Genomic DNA, 26,481 nt, shown 5'->3' with positions numbered 1-26,481 from the left:
GGCTTGCGACCAGACATTTCATTCGGTGAGAATGAAAGCTCTTTGCACATATGTGTATTTAGCTTGTAGTTTCTGCTCATATTTTAATCTCCTTTGGAGTTCAGTATTAATCTTTCAAAACACACATGTTACTAATCAAAATATTATTCTTCTAAAGACTTTTTTTCCCCTGAAATACCAACCAGAAGACATATGTTTGTAGAGACTGTGTTACAGCTTAACAAATATAGACCAAACAACTTACAGTTGGGTTGGTTTTGCTAATTTTGTGTTTAGTTGAATAAAGAGCCTTGTGGACGTGAATGTTAATTGGTACCAGCAACACAGGTTCATTAGTTTTGGTTTTTCTATGATTTTATTCTCTTCTGGAGTTCAAGTAAAAGGGAGTGAAAGCCTGACAGGAGACGTGAAATGAAAAACACATGTTGCACAGAAAAGCTGTCCAGGGTACAGAACACCACAACGTAGCTCATTAGATGCTAAAATAGCTGTTGTCAGTTTGATATTGTGAGCACATTCTTGTGTCGTGAAAAAGTAAAGCAAGAGTCCTCACCATGAAAGCGGTGAGGCCCTGGCCCAGGCTGCCCAGAGCAGCTGTGGATGCCCCATCCCTGGAGGTGCCCAAGACCAGGCTGGATGGAATTTGGGCAGCTTGGGATGGGGGCAGGTGCCCCTGCCCACAGCAGGGAAGCTGCAGCTCGGTGGCCTTTAATGTCCCTTCACACCCAAACTGTTCTAGGATTCTGTAAGATCACTTGGAAAAGTGCAGGGTGCATTTTTGTTGGTTTGTTTACAAACATACAGGCAGCTCCCACTTCTGTAAAATGATTAGTCTAGTGGAGGCCAATGCTTTATGCAAAGAGGAACCTATGTACATGTTTTTCTGTGTAGAAACTCATGATTTTTTCCATGCGCTTTACTCCTGCAAGTGGCAGGGCTGGAACATGCATGGCATAAAGAAAAGCAGGCAGGCTGCTTGGATTGCTCTGCCTGGACCCATCAAGTTTGTGGCTTTTTGAGCAGCATTTAAAAAAAAAAAAAAAAAAAAAAAAAAAAAAAAAAGACCTTAATGTTTACGTTCTGTAAAAATTCCAGATTCCTGATTCTCAATTTCTTCCTTTTGGAAAAAACTGCCATTGGATATTTGGCACTGATAAGGGAAAAAAAAAGATCCAAAGCCACGTTATTATGGAAATAATATGTATTCTTCCTGTGGGATCTTTCCTATCAGATAAAAGGATAGATCTGCAGCCACTCCATTGGGGTGAGTGGGGTGATGAGACATCAGCACCTGAGACAATGCAGGTTTTGCTAGCCCCTGTATGTACAAATTTTGCTTTGCATTCCTACATCCATGTTTTGTGCCTCATTTTCCAGCTGTGGAAGTTTATGTTTGAAAATTGAATGAGATTATCCATTTTGTTTCCTTGCTCCTGGCTGAACTCTTTGCATATGGGAGACTGTCTCAAAGTGAAATTGTCTTGAAATAATAAGCAAGGACTTTGAGTTGAAAGAAGCCTGATTGGAAGCCTCTTCTGCTCCTTCCTACGTTAGCTGGAAACAGAGCCTTCTGCAAAGTGAAATTGTATGGCCTAAATGGTCAGTTTATAGCCACTTGTTCCTGCCTTTGTGTTTAGGCTTTGGCTTGAGCAGCTCTTCCGCTTTGGTTGTGTTCAGTGCTTGCCCTCACAGGGCACAAATCTGGGCTCTGTTTTGCTGGGCTGAATAAGCCATGCTCTGACACAGTCACGGAATAATGTAGCTTGGAAGGAGCTTCTGGAGGTTGTCCAGGCCAGCTCTGCACTCACAGCAAGTCCAACTAAACCAGGTTGCTGAGGCCCTTGGCAAGTCAAATGTTGAGACTGCGAGGATGGAGAGCTCACAGGCACTGCAGTGCCCTGTTCCAGTGCTTGACCGCCCTCATGGGGAAGTGACTTTATTGTATTTAACTGCAATTTCCCTCATCACAACTTCTGTCCGGTGCATCTCCTCCTGACTGTTTTTCTGCTATGGCTTATTTGTACAATATTTGCTTCCTAAAGCATTAGCTCAGCCTTAGTTGTTACTTCTGGTGAAAATTCTTTCCAGAGTTTCTCTTAATATATGTTGGTTGGTTTTTTTTTTGGTGCTGCGTCAGACAACGGATGGATGTTGGTAGCTCCAAATAATAGTCTACCCGTTTTATGGGATAATAAAATTTCTTATAAAGCAAATGCTTTTAAAAAATAAAAATAAAAAAGAAATAAAGGCATTTTTATTTCCTGGTACATATTTAAGGAAACCACAACAATGCTCTTTGCCAGTCTATAAAATATGTAGTGTTAGATCCAAAAGCCACTGAAGTGCATTGAAATAGAGATTTCAATCGCTGCCTGTGGATTACAGTTCTCCCATTTTACTTAATCTAGGAAAAGTACCTGAGAGTAATCCCATCATGGAGGCTGCGATAGTAATAAGGTACCCACCAAAGTGAGGAATGACTTGTGAATCATCAGGAGGCTTCACTTGGGTTGGAAATAGGAACGCGGCAATTATTTGCATGCAAGTTATGTGTGTGTCACGTTCTGTGCTGGGTTCCAGCCCAGTTTCTGTCACCAGCCTGTTGGAAATCCTTACTTCAGTCTTTTTTGTCACTTTGTCTGCTTCCTTATCTGTTAAGTGGCTGCAGTACATCTACGTTATCGCAAACCTTGTTGAGGGATCTGTCAGGTGAAAAGCTCTGTATTTTGGCCACGTGTGGTGTGGTAGTAACTCAGAGTACTCCACACAACTTCGGTGCAGCCCTTTCCACCAGGCATAACGTGAAAGACGAAAGGAAAGCACAGTTGAGGAGAGGAGGGCGGCATTAGCTCAAGTGGTCATGGGCAGTCTCTTCCTGTGGTTACCAGATTTTTTTTTCCCATTCCTGCATGTGATGGCTTCTGTTTTTAGCATGTAGAGTCAGAAAACAAGCGAGTTGTAGGCACGGGGTTAGTGGCTCGATCAGGCTGTGACGGGCTCCTTGTGGCCTGGCTGTGCTATGACCAGCTCCACGCTGCACAGACAGCCTGCAGGCAGCCAGCTCTCTGTGCTTAAGGGCCTGGTTATGGATCAACGTGAGCCATGTGTTTGGAAGGGTTACGTACAGCCACCCTCATCCTGCCGCCCTTCTTCTGGGCCGCCTCCTAGTTGTGGTGAAGCACGCCTGACTCCATTAAACGGCTTGGGTAGTGCAGTCACGTTTTTCTTCGTGTAAAGTCGAGGTTTTATAAATAGTCATTTAATAAACGTGCTGTTTGTGTCATCCTGCCAGCAGAGCTGTGCCTGTCGGTGCGTTTGTCTTTCATGTACTACTCCCTAGAGGGTGCCATACACCCGCTTTCTGCAGCCCTGCTCGCTCTGGAGCGGGTGGTGGCGGCTCTGTGGCAGTGCCAGGAGGGTCCTGAACGTCCTGCAGTGCTGTGGGGCGAGAGCCTGAGAAATGAGGTGGCTGGATGAGTTCAGCCTCTCGTGTAGTCACAACCACATACTGCCAAGTGGGGAGGTTGTGCTGACTGGTGGTTGTGCTGACTGGTGGTTGGTGTTGTTAATTGAGAATTGCGTGCCTCAGTCGGAAGGAAATACGTGCTGAAGTCTCCTGTCATTCAGAAACTGTTCTGAGCACTTAGTGAAGTAAATGCTTCTTTCCCAGTTCACTGAGGAGTAGCTGGTGGAAAATAAAGAAATGTAAAAGCCTCTCGTGTCCTTCTGACTCTGAGTCATCTTTGGCAAGACCCTTGGGCCTGCTCTGCCATGCATGAGACCTCATTGTTTCTGGTGTTTAAATGTTTTGAAGCAACATCTTGAAATACAGTGCATGAGTGTTTTTAAATTACTGTAAGACCACAGCTGGAAGGTGTATTAGAAGGCTCTGAGGCTACTCATAGCTTTTAGCAACCGTGAGTGCATATGCTTTCTCTGAAATAAATGGGTGATCCCCGTGTGCACTTCAAAGCTTTTTTTTTTTTTTTTTTTTTTTTTTTGTATGGTAGCAGTAGTTCAGCCTCACACTGCACTGCCTCTCTGCTCATCCAGATGTGAAAGGTTTGGGACGTAACTGTGCTGGAGGAGAGGGTAGGGCAGCTCTTGAGGAGGGATCCAAACAGTCCCCCATCTTCCACATGCAACCTGGCAGGGAACAGGGACAAAGGTGTTGGCAACACTGCTGTATCCACCATGTCCTGCTGCTTGCTTTAGGGAGTTAGATGAAGCTCACTGAAAGGCTTCAGTTCCTATCATTCCTCAGGCATGATGCATGAAATAAGAGGAGATGCGTTCATGACTAGTTTATTTCATCAAGCAGACTGCTGTAAAGACAGCCTCTTGGAGTATTTTGCATTATTGACCCAAGTCCTGATGCTGGTTAGGATTCCACTGCTTGTTCTGAAGTATCCAAGCATGAAAAGGGACTTTCAAACTTGCGTGTATATTTTCGCTGTTTTCCTTGCAATGCCTTTAAGAAATAAATTCTGGAGACACGGACTTTTGATGTGTCTGAGGAAAATTCCCTTTGCTGGGAAGATAATGTCTGCCAGCTCCTTTTGTTTTGGAAGGGTGATGGGAGTGATAAATTATATCATGCTGAGAGATGACAGTAGCTCACCAAAACTTCGTTGGTCTTTGTATGCATCAAGATAGAGAATGTAATTTTGCTGTTGTAACTTGCTTTAAATGTTTGCCTGCTACTTGTACAAGCTGGACCTTTCCAGCAGTTGTGCTCTAACTGTGGGTCCCTGCATGGAGCTGTGACAGCTGTCAGCACATTGCTGGTGTGTTGTTGGGAGCCATTTGCCATCTGTACCAGGAGGTGGTAGATGGAATAGTAACTCATGTAAGATAGACTTGGAAAAAACTAAAGACTTCTTCCCAGGAGAATAATTCATGCTTTAAAATGGCCTTAAATTTGTTGACAGGGTCAAAGTACACAAAGAGGAAGATTAATGAAATAAAGAAGACTTGTGGGAAGGAAACAAACTTTTAAAATGATGTGCTAAAGGGTTATGAGTGCATGAAATTATTTGGTAGTATCTTTAGAAAATGTTGCAGTCTGTGGAAAGAAAAGTGCAGCAATATTTTCAGAAGAGACTTAAGCCAGTGCTTGGAAGACAAGGGGTTTACACTTCGCTGCAGACCTCCTGCCAGAGTCAGTTCACCTCTTCGGCCCTTGGCTGCCTGTTTGTAGAGCTGGCATCTCTTTCATGTGGAAGCTGAGCCATGATGGATAGCTACTAGCTCAAGAATCCAGATGCCCTTGACCTCTGCTTTATTACCACAGCCTTTATAAGCCATGGCAAGCGTGACCCACTTCTGCTGTTGCACGGCTTTGCTGCCGCACAGACCCAGCCCTTGGAGCTGCCAAGGACTGGGTCACTGAAATCATCTGGTTTAAAATAACTCTTTTGCCTCTCTGTGTTTCAGTTATTTCTTTTTTAAATCGGGATTCCTCTAATGGTCTGCCTCCCAGCCTGTTCTGTAAACTGTCATGCTGGTGTTACACGGCTACTTGAGCACAGCTGAAATGACTGGTGGTGAAGAAAGGAGTGCGAATGGCAGCGGGTGGATTTGAATGGGGATATTCCTGAGCCCAGCCTCCTTGCCAAAGTCTTCAAAATGGGGAATTAAGGCCCTGCTTTCACAAAGGAGGATTTTGCTTCCCGAAGGGTTTCAGTGAATTCAGCTTCTGGATTAAAGTCCTAATTAACACAAAACAGTGATTAACGTTTCACTGTAAGAGAAACTGATGCTGTTAATAGTTGGTGCATAAGCATAATGTATGCTGCTGAGCATACCCCCACATTTACAAAAACAAAATTTGTGTGTGTTGCATGGGATGTCCAGGCATTTTTATTGGGCTGGGAAATCTCCTTCCCATGCTTTGTGAGATTTTCTTAAAACAGAAATGTTTGGGTTTTAGGTTCTTTGTTTCTTCACAGATTGGTATGTTTTTTCTTTTTTCTTTTTTTTTTTTTTTTTTTTTTTTTACTTCCCTCCCTGTGTGCATTAGCTAAGTTTTTGCAGTTCTTGAATTTTGCTCATGGCCTGAACATACAGTTTTAGCTGCTTTTGGCTTCTGTAGTTTACTTGGTTTTGGATTAAGTCTCATTTTTCTTTGGTAGGAGATGCCATGCCAGGATTATGTCATTCCTACTTGTACCTAATAATATCTTAATCCCCAAATAATTGTAATGAAGTCACTCGGACCACTGGCAGGGAACAGTTTGATCCAAAGACCACTGAAATGAATGAGATTCTTCACTGGGAGCAAAGCAAAGCTTTGGGTCGAGCCCTAGGATGCTATTCCACGTGTGTGTGCACGTGTGTGTGTGTGTGAGTGTTGGAAACCAAAATTCATAAAAATCCCTGCCAGCTAAACCCTGGAGAGCAGAAGATGTCGTGCAGGCACACACAGGATGTGCTAGCAGCCCCAAGGTAGCAGAACAGTTGCCATAACAGCCAGCAACAGACATTATGCAGGATGTCACCCAAGCCCATGTTGATGTTGCTGGAATTAGAGTAGGAATTCAGCTCTGCCAGCTGCCAAGTGCATCTTCTGTGTGGCCAAGGTATCAGCCTCGCTTCTGGAGCAGGCAGGGGACTGAGGGAAACATAAACAACAGCAGCAGGCAGAATTGCAGATTCAGTGCAGAAATCACACAGTTGTGCCACTGTGCTCTTGTAATCACATTAGAAAAGTCCAAATAATAAGCATGGTACACGGCCTCCTCTGTAGGGCGGGCACAGGCAGCCTTTCAGCACGTGGAGTTGGAGCTGTGCGGGTGGCCGAGCCGGTAGGTGCGTTGGCAGAGCCGTGCGTGGGGTTGGGCTGTGCCCGCTGCTGCTCCTCGCCCTTTCTGGATGCACTCAAAGCAAGCTGGGCAAGAAATAACAGCAATGGGCTCACTGCTTTTAAGGGACGGATTTAGTTTTCCTGGCGAATGCTTTAATTAAAATTGTGTCCTTTGCCAGAGTGCTAAGCAATTAAACTCTAATCAAAGCCAGAAGAAAACATTTCCACGGAATGCTTTCAGTGCAGTTCCTGCCTGAGGTTGTGAGGAGGAGTGTTATTTACAGAGATTACATTAACTTGCATTATAAGGTTGCAAGGAAATTGATGACAAAGCTCTCGTGGCTTTCGTTAGGAATCAAAGCCTTCTGATGAAAAGTAAATATGTTTTTGGATGCACATATAATAAAGTTAGACATATTAGCTTAAAAGCAGCTTCTCTGGAAACCGTATTGGAAATTTAGTCTTCCCGATGTGTAGGAGAAACCCATTTTCTGTATATATTTTTAGTGTTCACTTCCTCTCGAGTGCTCTTACCTTACACTATGCACCATTAGCCCACGCTGGGTTTCCAGGTCAGCCGTGTGATTTCCGAGCACCTCTGAGTGCTGCTTGCGTGGCTTGTCCGGCAGGAGCCAGGGCGGCTTCTTGTTCCCACTGCCAGCCTGCAGCTGCCTGCATCCCGATGGGTAAAAGACTAAACTGTGTTCCCCTTACCCTTCTTGGCAAGTCCCCAGTGTCTCTTTCAGTGTGAGACCCCGTTAGCAGAGACCCCTCTCAAACAAGCCTCCTATGTAGACATAAAAATGCCTTACTCTGCAAAACAAATGCATGTGTGGGAACACACAACAACTGCGCTATTGAGAGGCATTTCAGAACTGAACACTGCTGGTTCTCATAGAGCCACGGCTATTTTAACATGAGCTGGATGAAGCAGTCCAGATTATTTTTTTTTTTCCACTAGCTACATTTAAAACTCAAATGAGCTTGCTGTGCTTCAGAAAATCGCAAGAAGCAAAAAGATTACAGCCCAAATCCCTCAGTGAGCTCTAACATTTTTTAGCATCAAAACACCCCTAAGCGAAGTATTTTAAAAACAGCAATGCTGCTAATGAGAGCTAATAACTTTCCAGATGTTTGCTATTATTTTGCTGCACATGACTTTTTTTAAAAGGTATGTGAACTGATCCTGCCAGTTGTTGATGGCTGTGTGTGTAAGGAGCAGCTGGTGTGCTTGGACTCGGCACTTTCATACTTCCAGTTCCATGAAACTGGAATCAGAGGAGGAGGCTTATCGTACAAGAGAGGGAGCACATTTTCTCGTGTGAATTCAGAAGCAGAGGGAGAGGGGGAGAGAGAGCAAAGGATCGTAATGCTGCATGTGCTTCAGTTTCAGTGGATCAAATCTTTCCTCTATCTGCATCCAAGCTATTCGGTTGTGATCAGATGATCAGAGCTCAAGGAAGCGATTGGAGAGCGAGCTGGCTGCAGCTGCACTGTAGGCTGTTTTCAGGGACAAGGAGCCACTGTTTTTCAAACATAGCATAAACATAGAAGTTATTTTGTAGGCTTCAGGATGCAGATATGGGTTGTGCTGCCAGCATTGTTCTGCTTCAAGCCTTTCGTTCTGTGGTACAGAGGAACTGTCCACATATTTGTAGACGACGGCGACGAGAGGAGTTGTCACATGAAATCCTGCCGCTGGATAGCGACGATGAAATGAGCAGACCCAGGACTCTCATCATAATGGTACGGTATACTTTAATCAGCAGAGTTGTCAGAATTATTATTACAGATGCTGTGCCATTTATTTTCTTTGACTACGTAATCGGAGGGAGAGAGCGTTTGACAGGCTGTTTGCTACTATAGATTATTCTCCTGGTAGATTTGCTGTCTCTGTTCACAAACACGGCTGAAATGTTACTTTAATCTCTCGCTAAAGCTGCGAGCTACTCATAGGCTCAAGTAACTGTTCTGTTTGTTTAATTTACTGATGGGTTTTGTTACTATCTGTGAGACGAGCAGCTTTGGAGCCTGTAGTGCAGTCGTGTTTTACTTCAGACTTGGAATTCCAAACAGCAGACAGCTTACAAAATGTTTACCAAGTCTGTTCATCATAAAAACAAAAACAAACCTGAAAGATAGACAAAACCCCTTTCCTTTCACCCAGGATGCAGCTGGAAAATATATCGAGTTGTTTGCAGATCAGCTCCCATATGTCTTTGCTGCAAACTGTTTGCAGCAGCAAGATGTTTGCAGCTCGCCACTTCCCGGCTCAGTGAGTTTCCTCGGTTCTGTAACAGAGGGGGGCTTGAAAGACACTGTCTCCGGGAGTCATTTTCTCTCTGAATTAAAACTGGCTTGTTTTTATTTTGTGGTTGGAATAAAATAAGCAGTATAGCTTTATAACGGATAAGTGACAAGGTTGTTTTCATTACAAGTCATTGCTTCAGCATGGAGAATGTGCTGACCACCTAGGTACTGCTCTTCCTTGCTGATCCACGCAGAATGAACTTTACCATCTTGAAGCAGCTCAGGTCTGAGATGGCAGCGATTTAGTACTGTGTGGCTCTTACTTGGTAAAATATATATATATATATATATATATATTTATATTTCTATATTACCAAGACGCTGCAGATAGTATTTTTGCCAGTTTGTCAGAGTGATCAGGTATAGTATTTGAGCAATGGAAAATATTTTTGTTTCTTTCTCCTCTCTATGAAGGATGCTATGATCAGGTCCAAAGCACATCCCCTGACACCCGGCTGTAATACAGAGCAGTAACGTAAACGTAAGTGGGTGATGGTAACATCGGAGAATTTAGTAGCTGTCATGAGGTCTGGCAGTGGTTTGAATAGAGCATTGCTGCCCATAGAGGCGTGTGTTGCAGTCATGGCAACTATAGTAGCTAGGATCCAATCCAAGCTGTGCTTTAATTATCAGCTGAGGGCATTATCCAGTGCAGGGGTTGTGGCTACTGGTCACAAGGACACAGGGCGTGGATTTCATCATTGCAAAGCTGATGCTTAAGCATCTTTTGCTTTAAAATCCGGTGTATATATAAAACAAACTTTTTTTTTTTCCACATCTAATGGTTAAATAAACTACTTCAACAGCATTTAAACAAGTAGTTGTCTCCCTCCCAGTAGTAGTTTCGAGCATAATGACTTGAGAAAGATCTGGAAGAAATTGCAGCATGTCAGAGTCTGAATCATCAGTGCAACTTGCCTCATCCCTCACTACAGAAGGGTGGGCTTGGGCAAAGTGGCAGCAAACAGCGCAGTGCACACCCTGTACCCCAACACCAGCTAGTGGTAGCCTGGGTTGTGGTTCCCTGCTGGCAAATCCTGTGGGAGCAGGGCTCTGAGAAGTGAGGCTTTACTAGGAGCTGTGGAAGCTTTTGGCAGCCCCAAAGAGATGCCCAGAGGGGGATGCCCAGAGGCGCTGAGCATGGCCAGGCGTCTGCCTGTCACCTGCTGCGGGGTGTGAGCTTTGGTCTCAAGCCCTCTGCCTGTGGTAGTAACTCCACGAGGGAACAGGGCAGCAGCATTAATGCACCGGCACTTATCCTGCCCTTTCCCAGGAGATCTGTGGGATCCCTGTCTGCCCCAGTTCCTTGGAGAAGCAGAGGGAGAGCAGCCCATGGGGCTGGCTTCGGCACGGTGGGAGCTGCAGGGGAAAGCTGCTGGGCAGCTTGGAAAAATGGTCGTGCCTCTTGCATCTTGCCTTGCAGTTCTGGATGGGTGTTATCACTGTGGTTTTTTGTTTATAGGCAGGCTAGAAGCAGTTAATTGCATAACTATCTAAAATAAACCCTCATCGAGCCTTGCAGGGAGGCATACCAGTGATGGGGAGAACTGGTGAGTTCAGAAGGAAGCACTGCTTCAGAGCACTTCTGTGACGGGAATTGATGGTCCTGGTTCCACTAAAATTCATGTGTTACTCAAATAAGCAGCATGATAAAGAGGACTGGAGGCTACTGCATCTTAATAAAGTGTGTGTTACAGTCCTAACCATTTTTTTTCCTTCCTTGGTCTGTTGTAGATCATTGAAGTTTATGTCTGGATAATACAGTGGAGACAATTATGTAGACAAGTAGAAGAGTGTTTAGCTCAAAACATCATCATTCACGTTGTGCAGATGCCAGGAGCTAAGCTGATCCCAAGTAGACCACCTAGCCCGCAGGTCTGGGGGCAGGGGGTGATCGGGGTGCCCAAAGAAGAGGGGCCAAGAAGTCCCAGGGTGCAGAAGACCCCGAGGCATCCTGACCTGCAGGTGGGCTCCTGTCAGCTGCCGAGCTGGCACTTGGCCTGTCTGCCTCCTTGGAGCTGCTGTGCCCCTGGGGCGTGCTTCCTACCAGGACTGTTAGGATTTAGTGTCGACCCTGGAAGATAAACTGGGCCTCCTTTATGAATGGGTTTTTTAAGTCCCCAGCTCTGCTGCGCGTTCTTGCGAGTTTGTTTGCCCTGGGAGAGCAAAGTAAAATCTAAATGTTGCCTTGATATGGAAAGCAATTGTGAGGCTGCCTATGCTAACATACTTGCAGTAAGCGTACGGCACCACAGATGTGCCCCATCTCCCGTTATTAACTCTGAAATGGAACATCTGCGTAGGCTGCCCTAGGAATTGTGCCTTTAATGGTCATGTTTGCAAACATTACAAATGGAAAAAAGAAAAAAAAAAGGCATTAGAGGAAGTCAGTTTATAGTTCTGGCATGAAAATCTCTGGCCTGTAGGTATGGTTAAAAAAAAAAAAAAAAAAAAAAAAAGGCTCCTTTTTTACACTTCCAGTTGCTTATCCCATGCCATATGAATGAAGGCTGTTTGTGCCCTTCGCTTCTGAGCGTGCTTTGCTCACCTGTGGCTCTTCCTCTCCCGCAGCCGGGGGTGAGCCCCCCAGCACACACCTCCCTGCAGAGCTCCCTGCAGAGGAGCTGGGGGCTGGAAAAGGGAGAGGGTCCCAGTACAGCTTGCAGCTATCACTTATCAACCACCTCATATTTCTGTATGGAAACTGTAGGTGTTGCAGCAGGCGTGTCCAGGATAAGGCAGGTTAGTATGCTGACAGGATCCATGGAACAGGGGAGAGATGTAAAAAAGACAGAACTGGAAATTTTCTGTCAATGTGTTATCTGGAGAGAATCCTGGGAGCTATCAGAAACAAGCAATATAGGTATTCAGCAGCCACTAGCTAGATGTAGAAGTTGAATATTTGCATCAAATAGACCGTCTTGTTATTTGTTACTTATCAAAAAAAAGAAAAAATCCATGAAGTGGTTAGGTTTGATATATATATATATATATATATATGTACATATATACACTCTGTGCAGAGTATTTGCAAATGACTACATGCTGGTGGTTTTTTGTTTTGTTTTTTATGTTTTTGTTTGTTTGTTTTTGGTGGGGGTTTTTTTGTTTTTTTTGAGGGGGGAAGGGAAGAGGAAGGTGCCTGAAGAAATAAAATTTAGTTCTTGGGGTTATGCAGAACTGTTTGGAGAGGGAGCGCTAATGCTTAGATGACACTTGGCATTTGGAGCTGATGACTAGAACACAACTTGAGCTTTATCTACTAGGTCACTGATTGTTTTCTTTTCACATGATTTATTATGAACTTTGGCAGCCGAGATTCGTGTGGAAGATAAGAGCAAAGCACAATATTTGAGGGTACGACTTTCCCCCTCCCCTGGTACCCAGCTACAGGAACACATGGCAAAATGCTTCACGTTTTGAACAGCGTCGTAACTCGAAGTGACATGTTAGCTTGAGCTCAGCAACAGCGAGGTGATGCTATTACCCTCTCGATTCAATTTGTCATCTCTGAAAAGAGACAACTTGCAGAGGCTTTCTCTCTTCGTTCCAGTTACGCAGGAAGTACAAGAACCTCCCCTGTCACAGACACAGGTTAGCTTCTCTGCTCTCGTGTGCAGGCAGAGCTGGGGCACTGGTGGAGCTGCTTCTTGTGTCACTTTGTCAATGGAAACTTAGTCTTGTGGTCTAGCAGTAGGAAAGATAAAAGTACAGCTTTAAGATATTTTCCTGACAAACCTCTCATCTAATGCTTAAATATACATCCAGACTTGTTCCTTAAGTTTTGTTGCACGATGTGCATTAACTTTGTTTCTAGTTTAAATAGTTCATACTTTGTTTCTCCTCTGCATGCATTTACCAAACTGAAATTTGCAACATAGGCACATTCAGTGCCATCAGTAGATGGCATTTCTAGGAATCATTTTGAGATCTCCCCCTTGTGACTTGCTGGTTTTATGGGTAGGGGCATGTTGCAGAGAGCCTCTAAACGGGGAGGGCTGGCAGTTGATGTGGAGGGCAGTGTTAGGTTTAACTCTGTGAAGAGGAGCCATGTCTTGGAGGAGGGGAGTGTCCGTGAAAGGCCAAATTATCCAGGGCTGGAAAGTTCAGAAGAAATACTCATTCGCATCTCTCAGCTCAAGTCAGAAGCTTCAATGTAAAATAAATTCATTGTTATTTAAAATACATATTTGTCTTTAATCAACATCCACTTTGGCGCTTGACCTCAATAGGAACAGACACAGGACTATGTTTGAATAAATGAATAATGTTCAAGTGCAAAGAGAGGAAAAATGTAAAGTGACGCATAAAATGCAATTTTACTTCAAAAAGCCATTTTTGCAGCTGCTGCTGTCTTCAAGACTTCTTTCTTGTGTCTGATGCTCTGTAGGCCTGCTGGTAAGTCCCTAGCAATGAACTCTTCCCTTCAGAGGGTGTGCACTGGTGGAGACTGGTGTTATAATCAGCAGGATGGTACAGGAGGGATGGTGCCCACCTCGCTTCTTATAGCAGTGTGTGCTCTGCTGTGCTACAAGACATTTGGTTTGGTTTTGGTTTTTACTAGTTTAAGCAGCAGATATAGTTTCTTAAACACAGATGAGAATGAGCCCAAAACAGGGATTCATTTTCATATTTAAGATCATTGCAGTAACAGTTGAAGTATGCATCTGACTGAAAAAGAGATGGCATAAAACCACTCTTTTTCCACTGAGGAAATCTCCTCCATCTGACTTTAATACGATTAGATCTGTGATTTGAGCAACAACATTTTATATTGCTTTCCCCTCTTATTAATGTCGAAGTAATGTGTACAGCACGATAGTATGTGGAATTAAATTGTTATGAATCTGTGAACTGAGTTCCTTTGACAGCTTGTGAAGTCTGTGGATTCAAAACAATAAAGCAGGTGGTAAAAATATGCTCCACAGGAGATGATTTATTTATTTATTTATTTTTACTAGGAAGGGTAGAATGTAGCTCAAAAGAACATAGAAAAGTCTCTGTCAGTTGCAGTTGCCGGGAGTGCTTCATGAAGGCTTCGTGGTTTTATGCAGTTGAGATGTGCGCTCAAAATGCGTCTTGGGAAAGAAGACAATTGACCTGTAGAAAGCTAAAGTAACTTGATTAAGGCCAAAATGGAAAAGAGGGAAACTTTTAAAAACAAGCAAACAGAACACCTTGAGGCTTTGGCCATCTGCAGCCGTGCTGCTTCGCCTACTAAGCACATTTATAAGCAAATCTATGCATCCACATGCTTGATCTGCTGCAGTTGGCAGCTTTGTCTGCAGTGCTCTGTCTGCCGTTCTGCCTGGCTCCAGTTCTGATGGGCTGAAGCAAATGCCAGCTTTCTGCTTTCCTTGAGTGTTTTGCTCTTTGGGTCTTCCTCTGTGCCTTTCTGTTGATGTTGAAGTATTTCCATCTTATAAAGGAAGAGTTAGGAACAAAATCCCAGTGATCTGACAGGCCTGGGATTCTGGCATTGGGCGAGCTATGGTTGTAGAAATCTTCCATAGTACATGATGTAAATAGGTTGAGATTATACCCAGTCAGCCCTGTGCACAAATCTTGAGTTTGTTTGTTTGCTTTCCTGTGTTTGTTGCAATATTAAATACATTCACCATGGAGTAGGCAGTAAGGAAAAGAGAAAAATCTGTGTAATAATAGAGTGAACATAGATTTAAATGCCAAGCACTAGGCACAGGACGAGCAATCAAAAATAACCACAATAATATCTCTGAAGTTCTGCAAACTCCAAGAAGTGCTTTGAAATGTATTTCTTGCTCAGAAACACAGAAGGCAGCAGAGGTTTTCTGTTTCATACTGTCGTTATGCGGTACAGTGTTCAGCAGAAATGCAGAATGTATTAAATAAACTTTTATATATCTGTGACCGGCAGCATGTAGGTCTGCTTTCAGAGGCATTCTCTTTTTATGTGCACCTTGGGCTGCCCACATAGTTCCAGGCTTGTGTCTCAGTTGAAATGATTCAATGTCTCACCTCCCACAGCAGGTCCGGGGCTGCTGACCCCGGGGTGGGTGAGGGGAGCACGGTTGTGGCTGGTGGGAGAGGAGTGGCTTGGAGATGGGGGGAGAGAAGCCAAGAGGAAAGTGCTCTTTCCCCTCATCTGAAATGAATTGGGCATGTTGCTGCTAAACTTGCATAAGTTTTCTATCAGCCTTCATCTTTTTCGTAGAGATATACACATATATTATTCCATATATCAGAATTGTTTGGTTTCCATGTACATAGAAAGTGCCCGTTGCTCTGTAGCCTCTCCTGCAACCTGTGGCCAGCAAGGTGGGGTGACGTGGCCCGGTACAACAGGAGTCATTTCACTTCCCTTTCCCTAATACCAGCTGCTGAGTTGTTCCGCTTCAAACAGAAAGCCTGTGTGGCTGCTGACAGGGTCAGAGCTGTGGCAGAAAGACAAACTGAGGAATATGTGCTATGAGCATATCTGTGCTTTAAAATCGCGTGGTTACTGTATGTGCTGTAAAGCCTGGTCTACTGCTTTGCATCCCAAGAGAGCTGCCACCTGATTTCTAAGAACTCTCAAGAGATTGACTTCTAGGTTACGTTTCCTGTATCATTTCGTCCTTTTGATGAAAGGCACGGCCTCTTTTTGACTATTAGATGACTGCTGTTGGTCTGTGGGTGCATGCAGATGACTTCCAGGTCACGATGCCTCCTGCAGCTTAAGAGTAACTGCACAAACACAGGTGAATGGTTTTGCTCTTCCCTTAACCAAAGGTTATAAGGTGCGTAAAGGCAGAACACAGGATTTCATTACTAAGGCTAAGCAGACTTTCAGTGCATTTAATCCTTTCAGCTAGCACTAATTGGCAGCTCTGTTTTTGTGAGCATGTGAAACAAGAAATGAAGTCTCTGCCAAGGTGCTCAAGTAACTGAATTATTGCTCACCGCAGCGCTGTTGCTTCAGAAACACAGAAGCAGGCACGGTGTCATCAAAGTGTCTGGAGCTAAGGAAAGAGGAGTGTCTGCGAAATACAGGAGCAGTTTCTGGTCTTCCAGCTTTTGAATCACTTCCTCTGAATAACCAAGTCTGTAGCCTGAATTATTGCGTGGAGAGAGGTGTGCCGTGGTAGAGGGTTAGAAATCAGCATCAAAAAACACGTCACTATTTAATAATTAAGGATGTTTTGGGTGGCAAGGGGCTGGCATCATCGTGGGGCACTATTCCATGTCCAGACCAGCCTAGGCTGGCTCAGACCGTGGACCATGACCTCCTCCTCTGAGGTGGGGTAACCGTGCACATGCAGACACGTCCCTGGTCAGAATGAAGCTCAGCACCCTGGTTCCCTCATTGCTCCGGGGCTCAATTACTTCATCTCCACTGGGACTCTTATTTTAGACATAGGGACCTGCATAAATAAATGCATATTATAAAAACTGTACTTTTTGCTTCCTGTTAAATTGGTGCCTCTTCAGAACAAAATGTTATGTTCTGTCTGAACAGAAAGAATGTGTGCAATATCTTACTTTTACAATTGCAGTCTGTTAATAATTATTGCCAATTTGTGGTTAGCTTAAAATATAATAGAATCTGTGTGTGTGGTTTGCAATGAAAAATAGCCATTGTAATGTTTGTCAGACTTCTTTAGGCCTCGGGGATCACTCTGAATGCAGTGTATGGAACCAACTGAAGTGAATACTTAATGCCTTTGGTGTTTGTTTTTCCTCATTTCTCATCTGTCAACTGCTGTGCTGATTTTCTTTTTATTAGTATTGATACATGCTTGAAGATGAGACAGCCAGATTGAGCTCTTGGTTTTACATGTGTAAATGCAGCAGGATACATTTTAGACTTTAATGCAATAAAAAAGAAAAACAGATCACAAGCATAACTCTGCTGCCTGCCACCTCCTCCTCCCCCCCCCTTTTTTTTTTTTTTAAGAAATCAGAGAGTGGAAAATGTGTGTGGCCTTGGCCTTGCTGGATCAATCAGTGATGAGCTATGAAACTAGTATGTTGGGAGTTAAACATCTTGGCATCATCACTGACAACTTCTCTTTGGCATTGCAACGCAATTTCGGTGCTACCTTGATGCTTTCAGCAGGCTGTGACTTATATGCTAAAATTAGCTCTTTCAGAGCATAAACCATACCAGTGGGGAGATTAATTACTGACGTGTGAATTCCTGGAACCAGACACGCCACTCTCCTTCTGAGAGGTTTCTTCCATCGGTGAATTTTGTGCAACCATGTGCTACAGCTCACTGTGCAGCAGGTCCGATCTTAATGCAATTACAAAGGCAGACAATTTCTTAGGAGAAACTTTGCCTGGCAGCGCGCCTCTATTTTCTCACTTTTGGCTACCTGGGGCTTGAAAGTGAAGAATACAAATGGTGCTCAAGTAGTCGATCTCCATTTCTCTTTTCCCAGTGCCTTAGCTGTGTCTGTCCTTACCCTGTTCTCCCATGTGCTTGAGGAGCCTTTCCTCATCTCCCTCGAGCTGCCTGGAAGTGCAGGCTGTGTCCAGCTGCCTCTGCGGTCTCACCAGCTGGCACTCAGGCCTGGATGTGCTCGGCCAGGCCGTGACTGCTTGGGTTATTTGCAGTGCCTGAGCTCCTCCAGCTATTGACCACCATCAGCTCTTTGGTTTTAAGCAGGGAGATGAGGCAAGGCCCTACAGGAGGTGCAGCAATCTGTAGGGTTAGCTGAACATTTGTTCGTGGTCAGGAGTGCCCAGCTTCCTCGGCCTCGCGGTCCTGCCACTGGGTTTCCTTTTGTCTTTTGGCTGACCTGATGCGAATGAAGCCCAGGCCCTTGTTGGCCATCTCGGCTCCCAGGTGTGCCTCGTGGCACATCCTTTGCATGGCTGTGAGCAGCACACGGGCAGAGGGTGGAGGGAGTCATCCTGACCTCCACGCTGGTCAGTCCAGGGGGAAACGTTTCCTGTTTCTGTGCAGACTTTTAATGAATAATTTTTCCAGTATTTGAGATATACGTTATAATTTGTTGGTCATGCTGTGGCTTGCCCCTTTTGTCAGGTAATCTCTGTTTCTGCTGGCAGTGTGGCAAAGCCATTGGTGAGGCAGGACTGGTGAGCCAAGCGTTCACGTGGCCACTACCTGCTGCTGCTCAGAAACCCTCCGGCGGCATGCCCCTGACTTCCTTGGGCACCTGTGCAAGCACAGAAAGCCTCAGAGTGATGTTCAGAAGTACAAGGAAAACTCATGAGTGTGGTTTGAACTGAAGAAGTGTTTGGAAATAACAGACATGCTTCTTAGCGTGTGCTTCATTTCATATACAAATCAGAAGTGAATCCTGCCTAAGCTGGTTACCAATATGTTTGTCTTCCTTTACTGAATCGAATTAAAACAGAAACTGTAAATCCTGGTTAATAAAATGGAGCTCTAAAATGTTTTTGCTTTACAGAAAAGGCTGTTCTTGAAGAATACACCAAAATGGACCTGCCCACATGAAATATCTGAGAGATGAGTTGACACAAAAGTTTGTACCAGTTCCCACTGAGAATTTTCTTTACACAGTATTTTTAAGCTGCCAAAAGCTTTTGCACGTAAAAAGTACTTGCCAGTTTTCCTTTTTAAAACAAAATCAATGGCAATTTTATGTTACATGAGCCTGCAAAAATAATCTGAGTTGGTGGCTGAACATTGCTTTTTGTGAAACGCATTCAAAAGGCGACCGTATTTCTTGGAAATATTTTTACAAAGGATTTGCTCCTAGAATCAGACCATGTCTGCAGTGCTTCAAGCAGAACAAGGAACTGAGTGAGGAAGAACTGCAGCAAACTGCTTTGTTTCCCATCCACATCCTTTTCTGGCACTTGCTTCTGCCTGGCTGTGCTGTGTATTTGCAGGCAATCAGAAGTTAACCTCTTAGCTTCTGATTTTCTGACCGCTGCTTTTGTGTCCAGCTCAAGTGGTGCTTAGTAGAAATGAATCAAGATGTTCCAGCTATTTTGACGGGAAGAGAGAGTTTTCTGGACTTTCCAGAATTAAAAAATAAAACAAAAATTCCAGCTCATGCATTACAGAGTCAGGCTGTCCATGACCAGTTTATGTTCCTGGTGGTTAGGCAAGAGTGAAGGTTGAAGGGCTTGTCTTCACTGCTGGCTACAAAGAGCAAGGCGTGGGAGCGGGGAAAAACACAAGGGAAGAAATACTGGCCGACATTCATCCTGTTAGAGAAAACCATTCGGAGAAGGCAAAGGAAGAGGAATGGCTACGATTCAGCTCCCAGCTTTGCAGAGGCTGGGACCCGGATGCTTACAGCAGCTTTACTGTGTTAAGAATGACATACATGTAGCTCTGGTCCTGCTTTCTTGCTCACTCAGAAATCATAAAGTAAATTTGCTTTTTGATCTATTCTTGGATAACAGAGTTCTGTAGCAGCTTCCTGGGAGGTCTTGAATACGCAGCACAGTTCAAAGCACACGTACTGGAACTGTAAAATTACAGAGAAGGATGAGGAAGGAGGATCAGTAGACTGTGACCGTGTAGGTAAAGAGTGGACCTGGGCTGGCCTGAACAACAACTATGAGGGGATATGATGGAAGCTGAAAAAGCAAAAATGGTGTCACACATGTAGCCTTTGCTTGCAGTTCCTACTCTCAACAAGAGAAATTGGGGTCATCACTTGAAGCTAGTGGATGACAACTTTGGGGTGGGAGGAGGGAAGTGAAGAGAAAATTTGCTTAACAGAATGAATATTTGAGCTGTGGATTTCCTTGCCACCAAATATTTAACGTCCTTGGTGCTTGCATAGATTTAAAGAATTATTGGGTACGTCCATGACAGGAAAGTGTTTGAGAATTAGTGAATATGGAGGATGGTACCTCGGCTGGGAGCCTGCGTGAATGGAAACTGGAGGAGTATACGGGAGAAATACTGCTATGCTTACTGGTTTCTTTATTTTTCCATAAGCATCTGTGAACTCACTGGTCCAGAAAGCTGAGTTAAATGAATTTTCATCCTTCTCAGTATGGTCATGCTCACAGAAACTGCAATTTAGCATGGCATCTAGGTGAACATTCGATACTTTGCTTGCTACTGAAATAATATTCTACCATTCATTGTCTTGCCTCTTACCTGCAAGTGTGTCAATTCCATTGCCTGCTCACGTGAATTACTGGGCATTTATTGCAGCCTGCTGGCCACATGCATGGACCTTTCCTCTGAGCCAGCTGATGCGTGGTAGCATGCCTGTGCATCTGGACCCTGCACATCCCTCAACTGTTTGTAGCTGTGAGGTTGGGATAATTGAGGGAGTAGAACTCAATGGAGTATGTTATGTTTCCTTTTGCCAAGGTTGGGGTTATCTTCAGTGTTGATTACTTTACACAGGCTTTCACAAACCACAGGGCTTGTTCTGGGATCCCAAACACTGCCCCGCCTGTTTTTTCCCAGAATTTTTATCTTCTTATTTTGGTAATACTGAAGATTTCACATTTGTTATGAGTATGTATGAAGATTAGCAGTTTTTAGTTTAGAAATTAGAAACAGAGACTGGGAAAGTGAAAGAGTTGTCTGGAAGTACAGACAATTATGTCAGAGTGAGAAATACGTTATTGTGTGCTGTAACTCTTAGACTTCACAGTTTTACTGTTGTAGGAGATCAGGTAAGAGAAAAGGAATATCAAAAGGATGCAAGGTGTCTTTTTCTCTTTTCCACTACCAAAGTGAACTAATGTCCATTTGACTTGCAGGATTTTATGTTGCATTCCTTCTTCTCACTGAAATAAGTGAGTAATCTTGCTTATCTGTACTTTGAAATTTTCCTCTTTTCAAAAATGCCATTATTTACCTTTTGACAATAGGAGCTAAATGATGAAATGTTAAAGCAAGAGCTTAAGTTGCTTAAGACACCTACAGGCAGTAGAAGAGAGGTTACAGGAGCTTATGAAGTTGAATATATGCTCTAAGTGTGTAAAATCAAACATAATGGTTGTACTGTCAGCTTGCATGGAGGGAAGAGTATTTTAGTACTTAGAAAAAAGAAAAAAAAAAAGGAGAATATCATAGGATATGTTATTTTTGTGTGTATATACATGTACACATGTATTTATGGCACTATAGATGTTGTTTGTGACCTTGAGTAAATGAGCTGCCTGACCTCCTTTTGCTTCAGCTATTCCAGCTGGAAAATTGGGTGGAAATGTGGACTCTCTTTGTAAACCAGATGTTGCTGAAGCTGAGCTTTTCTTGGTAAATAAAATGAAAAATCGTTGCTGCAATGTAGGATGGACATGAATAGCAGATACTAGAATTACAATCAGAAAAGCATGCAATGGAAGCCAAAAAACAGGGCAGCCGCAACATGTCTGAAGATAGTAAATTTAGATGATTAAATTATTTAATGGCCTTTTATGGCCCTTCATCACTACGTGTTTTGTTATCAAGGGCTGATTCCAGTCCAAGTAGATGAAAACAAAAGGATAATGTTTGTTTGAAATTTCCCAGTGGATCAAACTAAAGAAGAAATTAAAGTAATTGCATATTTGGTTTTTGTATGCATCAGCAGGACAACATTGCTAATGGAAAGTTTATTCTTCCAGCCTGATTGCTGATGTAAAAAGAAGCATTTTGTTCGCTAAAGCGAGTACGTATAGCCGTGTTTCTATTCAACCTGTGCAAAGATGCCTGGAACAGAAGCTTGATGTGCTCGGTGCTGCTGGAGGGACTCACACCCGCGAAGGGGGCCGGCTGGCAGCACGGTGGCACAGCACGCCCAGCTCGTCCTGCTTCGCCAAGCAGCTGCCATCCCAAGCCCTGAAAGGGCGCAGAAGGAATGGCAGCAGGCATGGGACCCATGAGACTGGTTTTCTGCTGAGTGCAGCTGTTTTTCCACCTTGGGAAGCTGCTAGAACGATGTTGCTGTTGAGAGTATTTTCTTGAACGGTAGAAATGTTATCATGGCAAGGCAAAAGCAGCAACAGGGGTGCGCATTTAGCAATGTTCCCATATTTTTGGAGAGGTAGGGACTGCTGCTTGCTCAGTTGAGCCTGCTTCTGAAATGAGATGATAGTGAGACATTTGGGAGTTGTAAAACGAGCGAAGGGGTAGCAGGTGGCTTTTGGAGCATAGCTGTTATCAGCAAGCTCTTGTGAGTACTTACGAGGCTGTGTGGAGGTGATGAAATACGTGAGCTGGAAGGGCCCTTGAGTGCTGTATGTGACACCACATTGCCCAAATGCCCTCCCCAGGGCCTTTCTCCTAACACCCCCGGGGATGCTTTCAGCCCCAAATGAACCCCGTTGACCCTGGCAGCACACAAAGACTGGCGATCCAGCCCATCAGCGGCTCGTGGCACCACCAGCTCAACCAGAGGGTGTGTCATATCCTTCACCTGGGACACGCAGATACAGAAGCCTCTCACAGATTTGTTTCGCATGAGGTGCGCCAATAGCTAGGGCATGGAGCGAAGGTGAAGCCACAGAGGAATGGCTGTGCTGTCATCCTGGGAAGGAAAGAAATGGACTGACGTAGCTGGAGCTGCTGGCATCAGGGACTGTTTTCTGGAAGGGTCTGTTAGCAGAGCTCTGAGAAATAGAAGAGACTTGTTTTCGTGGGTATTTATGCAGGGTCATTGTCATCCTGCCTCAGAGAGCTCACCTTGTGTGCTGATGTCGTTTTTACCATGATGGATTTCCAGCCCTTTGTCTGCTCAGAGAGAGAGCTTTTTGGATTTGTAGGCAGAATGCAAGTATCAGCTACTGCAATGACTTTGCACAGTGTGGTTATATGTGGAGGCTGATGCCTTAGCCTAAGTTACTAGTTTGTAGGTGGAGTCAGGTTTCTCAAAAAGAAAATAACAAAAAACACTATTTCTCTTCCGGCTGATTCAGTACCAGAGTGACTTTGAAAAAGGTTGCATCATATGTGTTTTTTTCCCTTAAAAAAGAAAAAATAATTTGCTTTTCTGGTTGAATTACTTTGATTTTTATATCCCTTTTTCCTTCTCTCCCCCTCCCCTTTTTTTAAAGGAGGCTCAAAACGTGGATCAATACTGAACATTTCATTCCAAAAGAAAGACAATCTCTTCTTGATAGAGAGAGTGAGTTTGTCTTTCAGTCATTAATGGCAGAAGGCTTGGAATGGAGATAACTAAGCTTTCTGCATTCTCTGGTAGGTGCTACTAATAAATAAATAAGAAAACTTGTTTCTGATCCTGCAGTTGTAGTATGCTTTGCCTTTCCAATACGGAGCTTTAAGGAAGTTCAGGCTACATGCATTCACAAGCCACTAAAGAATCCATGCTGCTCTTGACGTCTGGAAGACGTGGGTGAGATGAATGTGTGGTGTACAGTCATTGGCACCTCACTCACAGTCCCTTTAGTGGATTTTTGGCAGTCACATCTGAAAACGTGGAGTCACTCATTGCAACCAATTTCCTAGCAAGTGCTTGGGCCACCAAGAAGATCACAGATTCTATCTGATCCAGCTTGCTTCATCATCCAGACGCATAACTTCTAGTGATATTGCCCTGCTGCACTGTTCAAGGTGCGGCTGACAGTGATGGTGGGCTTACCAGGGGATTGAAAATCAATGCCAGGTGATGAATATATGAAAAGTGGCATCAGGATGTCTTAATATAGCTTATCTGCTGACACTGCCTGCAAGCTGTAGGGTATAAGAGCGTTAATTTCCTCATTATTGGCCTTAGTAGTTGAGTGTGCTAGCAAAACCTCCAGGTTTTGCAGCTCCTGCAACCCACATCCCTGGGGTATAACAAGGAAGCTGGAAGGCTATGTGGAGTAAGTAAAAAAGGATAGAGAGCCTGTTGTGACCCTTTTCAGGGTACCACATTTTCTGCCTTCTCCCTGGTACCTGAGTTGAGAGCTGCCCACTGTGGACGTGTGCTAACATCGTGATCACACAGTGCAGAATTGTTTCTGTTTCCATGACAGGGGCTAGGTCCTGGGTTTTGCTGTCATCCCTTGTTTTTTCTTCAGCCACTGTGGGGGTGGTGAATTTTTTTCCTCTCTGATGGGCTTCAATCTTGATGCATGCTTGATATTGCCTAAGCCTGCTCAAGCATGACCTCTTGTTGCACCTGCTCTTCTGTATTTCTCTTACTCCTTTCTGATTGAGCTCTCCTACTCTTTCTTCTAGGTTGTGCTGTCTCATTTGATTCTCCATGTGTGCCTTTTTTAGAGCTGTAGTAGTTGTAATAGAGAAAAGTCTCTGTATCTGCAGTATGACCATGGGTGTGCAGTTCTTTATGTTTACATGGGAATAAGCCAAGACTATGTTTTTGACTTGCACAATGTTTGTGCATGTCAGCATTCCTCCCAGACAGAAATACTGAGCAGGAGGGAAGCAATCATTCCTTGACACTTGCTATGAATTTGATCTTTGCATGAATTGAAGCTTTGTTTTGATCTCGGTGGAGAAGGTAGATTATATTATTTAGGAGGACAGTATTGTGAATTCAGTATTTGCAAGTGAAATATTCAGCAACTCAAATGTTTAACCTGTTTAGAAGCATCTTTTATGTCGGTTGAAGATATGTACTTTAGGGACTGATTTTTCATATCTTCGTAGGGCTGCTTGCTAAGCACTAGTGAAATTCATTTTCCAGTGATTGAATGACATACTGTAGCAGTGGATTAGTTTTGTCCAGCAGTACATTTTTACATATTGCTGTATATCATAGATTCAGGCTGAAGTCAATGAAGCATGCCAGTGCAGAGATTTAAGAGAGAAATAAATTAAGTTGGACAGAAGATCTGAAAGAAACGTAGGAAAAGAGAAGAAAAGAATTACTAAAGAATTTGTGACCCCTGTCAGAAAGCTGAATGCTACTGGTTATGAAGCAAAAGGAATGTATAGCTATTCCTTAAAAGGATTAGACTTATTAAATGTTATTATTTTGCCTAGCTAGATATTAATGAGTTTCTTCAAAATGCTGGGAACAGATGAAAATATTCAACACAGACAGCAATTAAACCCTGAACTGACTGCCTTACATATGTTACCTTTTAAGTGCTTCAGTGTCCTTATTTTGGCTGTATGAATTGGATGCAGGACTTCGCAAAAGCAAAACAAGGCTTGTGGATTTCCTGTGGCCCAATACCCCTTTTTCTGGGTTAACCTGGGATATGGTTAATACTTTTTACCTTACACATAATCATTCTGGTTTTAAAATCAGCACAGGAATTTTATTTATATTAACTGATTTTATGATTATCTTAAATGACCTGATAATGCTAGTTAAAGAGATACAGAAGTCTTTAAGGAAAAATGAGCAATATTTACTGTTGCACTGATGCTGGTCAAGTTTGCTTTGTACTTTTACTACAGGACAGAGCATTATTAGATGTTATTCCCCATTACAAGTACAGAGGGATATGATATGCATCCAAAACAGATCTAAGAAAGTGACATCTTTATTTGCAGTTGTCTACTGTCAGTTCTGTTTATATCTCTGTGTGAATTCTATAGCTTATTTGTTGTTTGCTTGCTTCAACCTTTAAGCGGTGCTGAGAAAATACAGAGCTCGGTGCCTTTAGCATCGAGTCTGAAAATCAGGCTGTCAGAGGAATGACAATAAATAAGTTTTAATAACATGAGGATTGAAAGTCCATTGGACAAAGACGCTTGGTGGAGTCAACTGGATAAAGACCAACTGGAAACCCGAACCTAAGCCCAGTCTTTGTATTATTTGGGAATAACACCAGTTCATCAAATTTTCACAAAGTAGTGGGAACTTAACTGGGGGGAGAGGATGCCCTGGAAGGGCTCCTCAGCATTGCTGGAGGCAAGAGGCATAGGAGACAGCCTTCCCCTGCCGTGTGTGTGGAGGTTAAGGTTTCTGATGGAGCTGAAATAGGAATTTAAGTAGTGTCCTAAGCCAAACTTGAGGAGTAGTTTCTGCAGGCTTTATGCAGGCTGCAGAAGCTTGACGGTACAGGGAACCATCTTGCCTTTCATACAGTAACGCGTTAGGCTGCGTGGTTTTGGTTTAAGGAGCTGTCTTTTCCAGGTCCACTCACTGAGTGGTGCCTATCGGCCTGCGCTTGGGCAATGCTGCTGGCGGCTGGGACAAGCAGCTCTGGAGATGTCTCTGTGTGCTCGAGTTACAGAAACGAGTCGATACGCCTAGGAGCCTCTGAGAGGAACTGATATCTGCTTAAAGTTAAGTCAGCAGGGCTGATGGATCCAGCGTTAAATTTAACTTCTGGCAAGGACCTTTAGTCTTGGCAGCTGTGTTCACTATGTTATGTGAGAGGCTCTCGGGACTCGGTAAAGATAGTGTGGTGGTTGGGGAGAAAACCAGGGTGATTCCAACTTGGGTAGTGTTGTGGTTCTATATTGGTAGCCACTTGAAATGTCTGCATATCTTGGCAAAGAGCTTCTGTTGCCTTTTCTGTTTTCTAGT

The 26,481-nt window shown here is 43.8% G+C and overlaps 1 protein-coding gene across 13 annotated transcripts in view; it reads left to right on the top strand.

Annotated features, from left to right (window-relative positions):
• Positions 1–26,481, top strand: part of DOCK10 (dedicator of cytokinesis 10) — a 147,925-nt gene that overhangs the window by 13,871 nt on the left and 107,573 nt on the right. For 6 of the 13 annotated variants that reach the window (XM_072042217.1, XM_072042218.1, XM_072042220.1 and 3 more), the window contains exon 1: positions 8,075–8,551. The exons of 5 other annotated variants lie outside the window; for them this stretch is intronic. In XM_072042217.1, coding sequence (XP_071898318.1) covers positions 8,387–8,551 — 165 coding nt within the window. In that variant the 5' untranslated portion in view covers positions 8,075–8,386. Of the gene's footprint in view, positions 1–8,074; positions 8,552–26,481 lie in introns of those variants that run through there. 2 more of the 13 variants (XM_072042227.1, XM_027464807.3) reach the window with 2 other exon arrangements.

This window comes from Anas platyrhynchos, chromosome 9 (genome assembly GCF_047663525.1).
Source record: "Anas platyrhynchos isolate ZD024472 breed Pekin duck chromosome 9, IASCAAS_PekinDuck_T2T, whole genome shotgun sequence".
NCBI classification, from domain to species: domain Eukaryota; kingdom Metazoa; phylum Chordata; class Aves; order Anseriformes; family Anatidae; genus Anas; species Anas platyrhynchos.
Note: the sequence above shows the minus strand (reverse complement) of the source record. Positions and strands in the feature narration are given on the sequence as shown.